Here is a 12,009-nt window from a genome sequence, read left to right on the forward strand (position 1 = left end):
GTCGCAGAAGCGGTCGTGGACGGCTAGGGAAATTCAGCAGATGCAGAAGGTGGCTCGCACCAGCGGGTCCGCATAAGCGGACAATGTACCGCAGGAGCGGTTTTGAAGGAAACGCAGAAGCGGACTTCGCGTCGCATAAGCGAAGTCCGGGCTTCTAAGTGAAAACCGCTTAAGCGGAAATGTGGCCGCAGAAGTGGTCCCGCATAAGCGAAAGCAGGACCGCAGAAGCGAAAATCGCTGGGCGACAGAAAGGGGTTTTAAAATAATATTTCTTCCGCGACCCTTTCATATTTTTCCTCCATTGTTGACGTTCTTAAGAGCTTTGAACAAGGAAATTCGAGGAATTTGACTGAGAATCACTTGGAGGTAAGTTCCTTGGCCTAAATATTCGAATTTATGGTAGAAATTACATGTAAATTGTAGAAAATTCATCAAAAACGGGTCAAGCTAGGGCTTGGAAAGCTGTGATGTAAAAATTGAATTTGGAGGGTCAAACGAGCTCCGATTTTGGTAAACTTTACAAGGACTCGTGGCGAGACGAGGAATCCGTTGATGTGATTTTCGGAATTTTTTGAGAAGTAGGCCCGGGGCTCGGGTTTTACCAACTTCGTGAATTTTAGTACTTTTCGAGTATTTTTGATTGGGTTATGTTTCTTTAACCCATATTTATGTATTCGTTGTGATTTTGACTAGATTCGACGCGCGAGGAGGTCGATACGAAAGGAAAAGGCATTGCGGACCTTTCTACGGCCGGTTAGAGGTGAGTAGTTGGTGTATATGATGGCCTGAGGGTTTGAAACCCCGGCTTATCACATTGTGACGCTATTGTAGGGCGTGACTCGCACCCCATGGCACGTGCGGGATTGGTTATGACTGGGGATTGAGACTTAGTCCATCCCGAACAAGAATATTTCTATATTGGCGACTGATACGCATCCTGTATTGAATATATCTGGGCTTATTGCCGTGTTTGGGGCCTTGTGCCGATCTGTAGCATCCTTAGAGCATGAATGTCATTGTGATAGCATGCTTTTGTATAATCATTGATCTCAGTCCTGTGTCTAATCACTGTTATGAAACGCTAAGTCACTTTTCCTGAAGTTAAATATCTAAAGTATATTCTTCTTAATAAATTGGAAATTGGGAAATTAATTGAATCTGTTACTTGACTCATATGCATATTGTGGACTGAGTATGGATCGGGTTGCACGCCGCAGCGAATGGTATGATTATATTGCGCTTGGGCTGAAGGAGCCCCTCCGGAGTCTGTACACACCCCCAGTTGGCGCTGTCGACGTTAAATGGATCGGGCTACGCGCCGTAGCGGTCATGTGCATTGCATTGCATCCTTACATTATACTTGATTGATATATTTGAAGTTGTTTTGTTGTTAGTTCGTAGTTAGGTGTTGGACTGTTAGTTTTAGCTTTGTTTTGTGGTATTTCGTGGATTTCTTATCTTCAGACATTTTATATGCTTATTACTCACTGAGTCGGTAGTACTCACCCCTACTCCCTGCACCTTGTGTGCAGATTCAGGTACACCGAAGGCTTAGCTGAGCAGTCCTTGTTTTCCAGAGCTATTCAGAGTTGTTGAGGTAGCTGCTTGACGTTCGCAGGACCTGACTACTCTTCCTATTTCAGTTTTATGTATATATACATTTCCAGACTTGAGTATTTTCGTTCAGATATTGTTATTCAGATTGTTTTAGAGGCTCTAGACTCGTGACCCCAGGTCTTTGGGAGCGTTTTATCAGACTTCGTATTTTTATCAGTATTATTCTATTATAAATATTGAATTATTATTCTAAAACTATTGTATTCTCTTTAGATTGTCGGTTTTTGAGGTTTACGGTTGATTTGGGAACGACTGTGGTCAGGCTTGCCTAGCAATTGTGTTGGGCGCCATCACGACCGGGTTTGGGGTCGTGACAAAAAATTGGTACTCTTTCGGTATAAGTGGTATGATCCAACACCAAATAGAGGTACGAAAGTGCATCCTCAATACAAAAATATTGAAATAAAGCACACGGGGAGGTATAGACCTATGACCCATTTATTATTGCACAAAATATGAAATAAGTTTATTATGTACCTTATCCTTTGTGCAAGAATAAGTCCGCATGGCGGTAGTGATAAAATCTAAGTCAGTGGGTAGAGTTGAAGTCGAGGATGCATTGGATGTAGCGTACCAAAATGATAATTCAAGTGTTGAAACAGTAGTGGATGATGAATTAGCAGATAAATTGTAGGATAGCAACGACCTATACGAAGAATACGATCCTTCCGTCCTAAGATCAATTTTAACTGAGAATAGTGAGGGAACATTAATGGGAAATGAGGATGAAGATTCAATTGATGAACATGAAACAAGCGAGGATGAAGAATTATATGATGAAAATGAAACAAGCGATGAAGAATTATATGATGAAGAAAATGAAAATGAAACAAGTGTTGAGGATTAAGCTATTTCTGTGTTTTATGACTTGTTCAGTATTTTATGTTATAATGTGCTTCATTGTAATATGTAATAAAATTACTTTGTATTATTAATGACATCTTTATTTTTATGTTTATATTATTATATTTATTAATATACTTCATGTTTATATTTGTTATGTTAAATTTTTTTACATGTAAATATATTATATTCATTACACAAATGGATTCTCGCGGTAAAAAAATAAAAAAAATTAAGAAGAAAAAATACACTTTACCTAGACCAAGTCAGCTTCCTCCACCTACACCAAATATGTGCCCTCCTCCTATGCCTCCTCGTCCTTCCATGCCAGCTTCGCAATCATCTGAACTTTTTAAAGTCCCTTCCCCGTCTAGCTCACTTCGGTATTACCCCATGACTTCTCACGCTGGCTCAGCTTCGATCGCTATTAATTTTATACGCACGCCTCATTTCCCAACTTCTTCCCCGCGTGATCCTGCTAATCAGTTTGGTGGCTCACCGATTGCATCCCCGAGCCATTATAGTAGCCAGCATGGTGGTTCATCTTTTGCGCCTAATACATCGCCCACTCAATTATGATCTCCATCATCATCCACTCCGAGTATATCTAACTTGTATATTAGAGGCTCTCACGCAGCTGCATCCCTACATACCAGTACTTCTACAGTTGCTGGTACCGTGAGACAATGTACTGGAGGGACTGTACAGTACGATAATCTTCATCGGTTGATTATCGTTATGGCGACGGGTGAGCTTTCCTTCAATTTCCTTTTAAAAACTTTCAATAAAATTTTGCATATAATGAATTTAATGACATTTTATATGTTAAATTAAATGCAGGTTTTTGCTAACCTTTCAGGCTGCGCATATGGTGATGGAATCTATGAAGCCATTTTTTCATGAACCGTGGAGTTCCTGGAGACAGATACCGTACCAGAACAGAATGAATATGTGGCAACAATTTAAGTTAAGAATAAATTAATTTTGATTAATACTTATCCTAATTCGTCTAATATTATTTATTTAATTTTGCAGGTTAGGTGCGTAAGACAGCCTACACTTGAAAATCTGGTGAAAGAGAACTTCGAGAAGAGAGCACATAAGCGGATAACAGATTCACATCATGTTGCTAGGAGAGGTGCCACCAGGCCTGATTGGATACGTGAAGATATCTGGAGTCAGCTCTTGGCGAAGTGGAACACCCCTGAGTAGAAGAAGAAGAGTGAACATGCAAGTTAGACAGAGCTTCTACTAAGAGTGGAGCGTTGCATACTAGAGGTTCTATTAGTTGCAGCCCATCGTTTGAGAATGGTAATTTCAATTCAAAATATTCTTTTATATATATATATCTATATATATATATATATATATATATATATATATATATAATTACTTCTTATTTTTCAAGAAAAGGAATGTGGGAAAGATGTGACTTATGCTGAGGTCTTTGCGGAGACCCATAAGAAGAAGAAGGACGACATAAGAGAAGGATGGGTTGAATCGCGTGCTTTAGAGACATTTGTATGATCCCAACACCAATACTATATTATTTTTCTCTCTTAGTTTATTTTATTTATATAACGTGTATTATTTTTATTTCTAGACAAGTATCATATTGATCTTGATGCATGGCAGCGAACTCAGCCTGAAGGAACTCAGCCGATCCCCAAGGATATGACTGCAATTTGGACACAGGTAGTTGGTGGCGTGAATAAAGGTATAAATATTATGTAATTATCTATTTTGGTTTTAGTTTGAAAGTTGCTTGTTTGCTTCTTTTACTTTCTTTTCTTTATTTCTCATGAAAATAATAAATAAAGGTCGAGTCTATGGGATTGAAGTCAGCCATCCTCCAGTCGTCCACCAGCAGCATTATTCAATGGGGCATCAGTTTCCCAAGAAGACATGGAAGCTATACGTCAAAAAGTGGATCAAATATCGCAAGAATTTCAAGCAACTCATGCTTTGATCCAAAAATTGTTAAAAAAAAAAAGAAAAGCAAGAAAGGAGCTGCAATGGAGTCTGAGTCTGAGTCTGAGGAGGAGACTGATTTTGAATAGGCTATTTGAATGTTCTAGAGTTGAAGTTAGAGACATGTTTAATTTATGTTGTTTGATAGTTGGTTGAATTGTTAAAAATATTACTGTTCGTTTTGTAGTAAATATTGGATTTGGATTGTTATATTAGGTTTTTTGTTGGTTTTTAGGTGCTTGGTTGGCTATTTTATTTGGCAGGTGGCGCAATTCAAAATACAACAGAATTCTGCTTAAAAATGGCCAGATTTGCGATTGAATCAGTCGCAAATTTCACTAGGAACTATCCAGATTTGCGACTGATTCAGTCGCAAATTGAAAATTTCTGACAAAGTTTAATTAAGATTTGCGACTGAATCAGTCGCAAATGGAGAATTTCTAAAAATTTTAATTAATTAATAATCAATATTTGCGGCTGTTTTAGTCGGAATAATTAATTAAAAATTAATTATATTTTTTTAATTTCCGATCGAAATTTTTAATATGTATTTATTTTTTAAATTCTGGTCAGCGATTGAATCAGTCGCTAAATTTGCGACTGATTTGGTCGAAAATGGCTTAAATTCAAATGTCTCCGTTTTTTTCAGTTTGCGACTGAATCCGTCGCAAATTTTTGACTGATTCTGTCGCAAATATATTGCGACCACGTGTTTTTCGACTGACAACTTTCACTCGGAAATCCGTCGGAAAAACATGATTTCAAATCGATTTTCGACTGATTTGACGGTCGCAAATTTGCTGTTTTTTAGTAGTGTGCTGGAATATCATATGTAAAAAAGTTCGTACTCCAGCATATTATGCTAGAATTTTTCCTGATTTTAAGGGTATTTTTGTTCAGATTATATCTTTACACAAAAAAGTAGCTAAATTTTGATTACTTTTGAAACTGTGGCTATTTTTCAATTATCAAATGTAAATCTGGTTATTTATGATTTTCCCCTTATATTTGCCATGCCTAGTTGCCAGTTACTAAACATAAAGGAAATTACAAAGTAGGAATATTTTATGTATCTATACTACATTATGATGAAGGTAGTAGAGATGAGAATGTTGAAATGGATGTGCGGACACACCAGGTTAGATAGGATCAGAAACGAGGTTATTCGCGACAAGGTAGGTGTGGCACCTATTGAGGATAATATGCGGGAAGCGCGGCTTAGGTAGTTTGGTCATGTGAGGAGGAGGAGCACAGACGCTCCGGTGAGGAGGTGTGAGAGGTTGATGTTGGAGAGCCTACGGAGAGGTAGAGGTAGGCCAAAGAAGAGGTGGAAAGAGGTGATTAGACAAGTCATGGTACAACTTCAGCTGAACGAGGACATGACCCTTGATAGGAAGGTATGGAGATCGAGAATTAGGGTAGTAGAATAGGTAGTCTATAGTGTTCATAACAGTAGTACTTCTGTGGGCAGTAGGTTTTATGACTAACCGTTGTTTTCTTTCATTATTGATTACCTTACTATCTTGTTATTTTTATTCTGCTTTTATATGGCTTTTGATACTGTCCCTTCTTGTCTATATTTTCATTAATGTGGTGCTTATGCTTTCCTGAGCTGAGGGTCTATTGGAAACAACCTCTCTATCTTCACAAGGTAGGAGTAAGGTCTGCGTACACACTACCCTCCCCAGACCACACGATGTGGGATAATACTAGGTATGTTGTTGTGTTGTTGTTATACTACATTATGAATCTAGTTACCATTATTAGAGAAATTTTTATTTAATTATACATACATACATACATACATACAAGGAGTAATGATCCGAACCCCGTCCGAAATACACCCGAGGCCCCCGGGACCTCGTCCAATCATACCAACTACTCCCAAAATATAATACGGACCTGCTCAAGGCCTCAAATCATATAAAACAACATCAAAATCGCAAATCACACCTCGATTCAAACCTAAGGAACTCATGAACTTTCGACTTTCAAAACTTATGCCGAGCCATATTAAATAAACTTGGAATGATCTCAAATTTTCCATACAAGTCTCAAATAACACGAAGTACCTATTCCAACTCTCAAAACTAAAAACTGAACCCAATATCAGTAAAGTCAACTCCAGGTCAAACCTATGAACCTTCCAAACCTTCAACTTTCCAACTTTCGCCAAAAAGCACCGAATCCACCTGCAGATCTCCAAATCCAAATTCGGACATACGCCTAAGTCCAAAATCACCATACGAATCTATTGGAATCAATAAAATACTATTTCGAGGTCGTCAAAGTCCGGTCAACTCTTACAACTTAAGCTCCCAACCTTGGGACTAAGTATCCCAATTCACTCCAAAACCTCCCCGAAACCAAACCAACCACCCTGAAAAGTCAAGTAACCACAAATATACATATGTAAACCATCAAATAAGAAAAACGAGGTTAAAATACTCAAAATAACCGGCCGGATCGTTACATTAGGCTTTTATACGATGGACTCAAAAAATTTGACTGATGTTAAATGCTTGCTTATGTGATCACAATTCTTTAAATAAAATTATTTTAGATTTTATAAAAAATATAAAATTTATTAAAAAGTCTTATTGACAACCATGAAAAAGTTTCAAAGCTTTGAATTGAACTTTGTGAATTTGTTATTTATTCGGATTAGGTATTGTTATAAATGATTAAGAATATTCCTCAGAATCTATATCTCAATTTTGAAGAACTTTGGTGAATACTCGATTTGGTTTTGGTTGAAATTTCATATTAGAACACGAAGATGGTATTGGACCTACCCTATCTTTCAGAAGTTCCCTTGATGCTACAACTAATTAGATTTGATTTAGGAAACCTTTCTGTCTACTCTCAGTTGTTTTATTTACTTAGAACTCTTAGTTGGTTTAGGATTCTTGTATTTTATATGATGTATCATTATATGTGAAGTAATGAATTGCTTCAGTTGTAATATTCTCTAAAGTCCGTTCAAATATGGTATCAGAAACCAGTTCCAACTAGTCTTCAACCTCCTCTCCTCCAACCAACACTGTGCACTCTGCAACTCTCCCAGTCATATCTTTTTCTCCCTCTTCCAACCCTCTTAACTATGCCCATTACTTTATCTCCATCATACTTACTTTCACCAATTACGTATTATGGAAAATGCACTTGTCGTCGTTCCTGCGATATCAGAATCTTTATGATTTCATAGATGGATCAAGGTCATGCCCACCCTCATTTCTTTCCGTTGAAGGTTCAGACACTGTTAAACCCAACCTAGAATATACCACTTAGATCCAACAATATCAAATTATCATGAGTTTACTTATATCTTCTCCTTTAGAAGAAAACATACCTATTATTATTGGGTTGAACACGTCTAAACATTTGGGATGCTTTGAAAGAAGCCTTGTCTTCTCTCCAATACTAGAGTCCTTAATCTTTATATGCTGTTAGAAAATCTCAAATAAGATAACCTTACTGTCACACAATTTCTCCAAGAGGCGAAGCTTTTGTGTAATGAATTAGCAGCCGCAGGGCGAGTTTTAAATGCTTCATATTTTAATATTTATGCATTTAAAGGATTATGATCTGATTTCAAGGATATTGCTACTACGTTATCTGCACGACTTGAACTAGTTTACTCCGAGCTTCATAGTCTACTGCTGAACCATGAGTTTATTCATGGCTGATCCATGTCCTCCATATACCTTGCTTCATGCGATAAACCTCATATACCATCGATTATGTTGCTCAACTTCCGTGTCATGGTGATATACAAAACCTTGCTCACATCAATAACACCTCTCAAAGGAGCCGTAGAAGATTGTACAGGGGTCGAAGGGGTCGTGGTGACCGCAATCAGTATCACCGTAACAAATATAGTAATAACTACTCTCCCATGGGTCAACCTTGGAATTCAGATAATGATGGAGGAGTAAGGTTCAAATTTGTAATGATACTAATCATCAAGCCGCGACTTGTTTTCAACACTACAATCATATTGTGAATCATTAGGCTCATATCACTCATCAGGCACCGATTCCGTTGACTCAAAAAAGGTTCGCCGACACAGGTGTAACTTATCATATTGCATCTGACCTATCATGCTTTGCTCATGTTGAGGAATACAAGGCCCGAATCAACTACATATTGGTAACATACAAGGTTTGCCAATCCAAATTACTGATCCTGCCTCTTTCTTAAATCTCTTTAATCATACTTTTTTCTTAAATAACATTCTTCATGTTCCCTCTATAACTATGCACCTTATCTATGTTCAAAAGTTTGCTCGTGACAGTAATACTTTCTTTGAATTTCATCCTGATTATGTTCTTATCAAGGATCGAGACTCCTTGGTATCTTTTTCCTTACTGTCCCAATAATACCCAACTCTGATGACGTTGTGAACCAGTGATTCGGCACCGGAATGGTTCCCCCAAGTACCCTCGTGAATTTCTCGTAGGACGTAGTCGGTGTCTCCTAGACCTAAGCATATTTCCAACGGCCCATCGAACATGCTTCTGTACAATGTTCCATCTTCGGCCAATGTGAATCGTGCAACTTTCGATCGCAGAGTCCTCGATTCCTTAGGGTCCGACAGAAGTTTCCATTCTTCACATAAATTGATATATTTGTTCCTCCAATCCCAAGTTAGGCTTGTGGAGTTTATTGCGGAGTGGCCTTCTTCGACTACCGACTTTGAAAGTTGTACGACAGTCCCCGAGCTAATTTCGTCATCTTCGACTGATGACCCCAAATTTGCAAGGGCATCGGCCTCACCGTTCTCCTCTCGAGGTACATACTGTAGGGTCCATTCTTTGAACCGGTGTAAGGTTACCTGCAATTTGTCGAAGTACCTCTATATTCGATCATCTCGAACCTCGAAGGTTTTGTTGACTTGGTTAACCACTAGTTGGGAATCACACTTGGCCTTGATGACCTCTGCTCCCAAACTTTTAGCCAGCTCGAGACCTGCAATCATGGCCTCATACTCAGTCTCATTGTTAGTCAACTTAGGGGTTTTGATAGATTGTCTAATTGTATTGCCTGTGGGTGGCTTCAAAATGATGCCTAGCCCGGATTCCTTCACATTCGAAGCACCATCTGTGAAAAGGGTCCACAACCCCGAGGATGTACCTAATTTTTGCAATAGTTCCTTTTCGACCTCGGGTACGAGGGCTGGTGTAAAGTCGGTCATGAAGTCTGCTAAGATTTGAGACTTGATGGCCTTTTGGGATTGATACTCGATATCGTACCCACTGATTTCAACGGCCCACTTGGCCAGTTGGCCCGAGAGTTCGGGCTTGTGCAAAATGTTGCGAAGGGGATAAGTGGTTACAACAAAAATTGGGTGACATTGAAAATACGATTTTAATTTCCTAGAGGCGCTTATTAGAGCAGGCTCTTATTAGAGCAAGCGCTAATTTTTCTAAGTGTGGGTACCGGGTCTCTGCTTCACCTAAAGTTCGGCTAACGTAGTAAACAGAAAATTGCATACCTTGCTCTTCTCGAACTAGGACACCATTTACCGTGACCTCTGAGGCTGCCAAATATAAGTAGAGTTACTCGTCCGCTTTCAGAGTATGAAGCAATGGTGGACTCGAAAGATACCACTTTAATTCTTCCAATGCTTGTTGGCATTTCGGGATCCAAGTGAAATTGTTCTTCTTTTTGAGTAGTGAGAAGAACCTGTGACTTCGATCCGAAGACCTCGAGATGAACCGGCCTAAAACGGCTATTCGTCCTGTTAACCTTTGTACGACGTTAACGCCGTCCACGACTGTGATGTCTTCGATTGCCTTGATTTTATCGGGATTGATCTCGATTCCCTGATTTGACACCATAAAGCCGAGGAACTTGCCTAAACCTACCCCGAATGCACATTTCTCGGGGTTGAGCTTCATGTTGTATTTTCTTAATATGTCGAAGGTTTCCTGCAAATGTGTCAAATGGTCCTCTGCGCGCAGGGACTTAACTAGCATGTCATCAATATAAACCTCCATTGATTTACCTATTTGTTCTTCGAATATTCGGTTTACTAGGCGTTGACAAGTAGCACTAGCATTTTTTTAGTCCAAACGACATTACATTATAGCAATAAGTATCGTACTTAGTGATAAATGAAGTCTTTTCCTGATCTTCCGAGTTCATTTGTATTTGGTTGTACCTGGAGTAGGCGTCGAGAAAGCTGAGGGTTTCATGGCCAGCCGTGGCATCGATCATGCGACTGATATTCGGCAAAGGAAAAGAATCTTTAGGGCATGATTTGTTTAAGTCTTTATAGTCTACGCACATTCTGAGTATAGTCTACGCACATTCTGAGTTTATTCCCTTTCTTAGGGACTACGACTACGTTTGCTAGCCATTCGGGATATTTTACTCCCCGAATGGACCCTATTTTGAGAAGTTTGGTTACCTCATCCTTGATGAATGCATGCTTAACCTCGAACTGTGGCCTTCTCTTTTGCTTTACCGGTCTGAACTTCGGGTCCAAGCTCAGTCGACGAGTTGTAATCTCCGGTGGGATCCCTGTCATGTCAAGGCGGGACCAAGCAAAACAATCCATATTTTTAATAAGGAATTTAATGAGTTTTTCCCTGAGCTCGGGAGTTAACCCCGTGCCCAGGTATACCTTTCGATCGGGCAGGTGCTCGATCAGTATGACTTGTTCCAGCTCTTCAACGGTTGACTTTGTGGCATCCGAATCATCGGGTATTACGAAGGTTCGAGGTATCATATAATCATCATCCTCAAAATTTTCCTGCTGCTCCGATCTGGTCGAGGCCACCGACTGTGGTTGCTATTTGATTTCCTGCTTTCCCTTCGATTCCGGTCCCTTCGTTATGATAGTGCCAATACTGGTATTACTTCATCAATCGCAAACATCTGTTTGGCTGCGGGTTGTTCACCGTACACCGTCTTGATTCCTTCTGATTTTGGGAATTTCAAGACCTGATGAAGCATTGAAGGTACAACCCTCATATTATGAATCCAAAGTCTTCCGAGTAGTGCGTTGTATCTCATATCACCATCGATTACATGGAACTTCGTTTCATGGATAGTCCTGCCTATGTTTACCAGCAAAATGATATCCCCTTTGGTGGTTTCACTCACCATGTTGAAATCGTTGAGAACCCGAGCTGCAGGAACGATTTGATCCTGGAGGCCGAGCTGTTCCACGACCCTCGATCGGATTATATTTGCCGAGCTACTTGGATCAACCAACATACGTTTAACTTGAATTTTATTCATAAGGATAGATATTACCAGTGCGTCGTTCTGAGGTTGTTCGATCCCTTCTGCATCCTCATCGTTGAAAGATAAGGTATCCTCTAGTACGTAGTCCCGAGTACGTTTCTCCCTTGTGATTGTCACTTTGGTGCGTTTGAATATTGGGCCTTGAGGAACATCGAGCCCACCAACGATTATATGAATCACGTGTTGCGGTTCTTCCTGTTCGTTTTTCCTGTTTGCGTCCCGGTCTTTGAAGTGATTTTTAGCTCGGTCACTCAAGAATTCTCAAAGATGACCCTCGTTGAATAAACGTGCTACTCCTCCCTTAACTGTCTGCAATCTTCG

General features: G+C 39.5%; 1 protein-coding gene across 1 annotated transcript; it reads right to left on the reverse strand.

The window, feature by feature from the left end:
- Window positions 1–11,271: 11,271 nt before the first annotated feature.
- On the reverse strand, window positions 11,272–11,658 carry LOC109205847. Its single transcript, XM_019368602.1, has one exon. It carries the CDS (start codon window positions 11,656–11,658, stop codon window positions 11,272–11,274), a length of 387 nt encoding a protein of 128 aa, XP_019224147.1.
- Between the last annotated feature and the right edge of the window lie 351 nt (window positions 11,659–12,009).

Source organism: Nicotiana attenuata, unplaced genomic scaffold (assembly GCF_001879085.1).
Source record: "Nicotiana attenuata strain UT unplaced genomic scaffold, NIATTr2, whole genome shotgun sequence".
NCBI lineage: Eukaryota > Viridiplantae > Streptophyta > Magnoliopsida > Solanales > Solanaceae > Nicotiana > Nicotiana attenuata.

What these genes read in the sequence shown, in the direction of transcription:
- LOC109205847 (XM_019368602.1), bottom strand. Translation starts at nt 11,658, where the DNA reads ATGTTGGTTGATCCAAGTAGCTCGGCAAATATAATCCGATCGAGGGTC.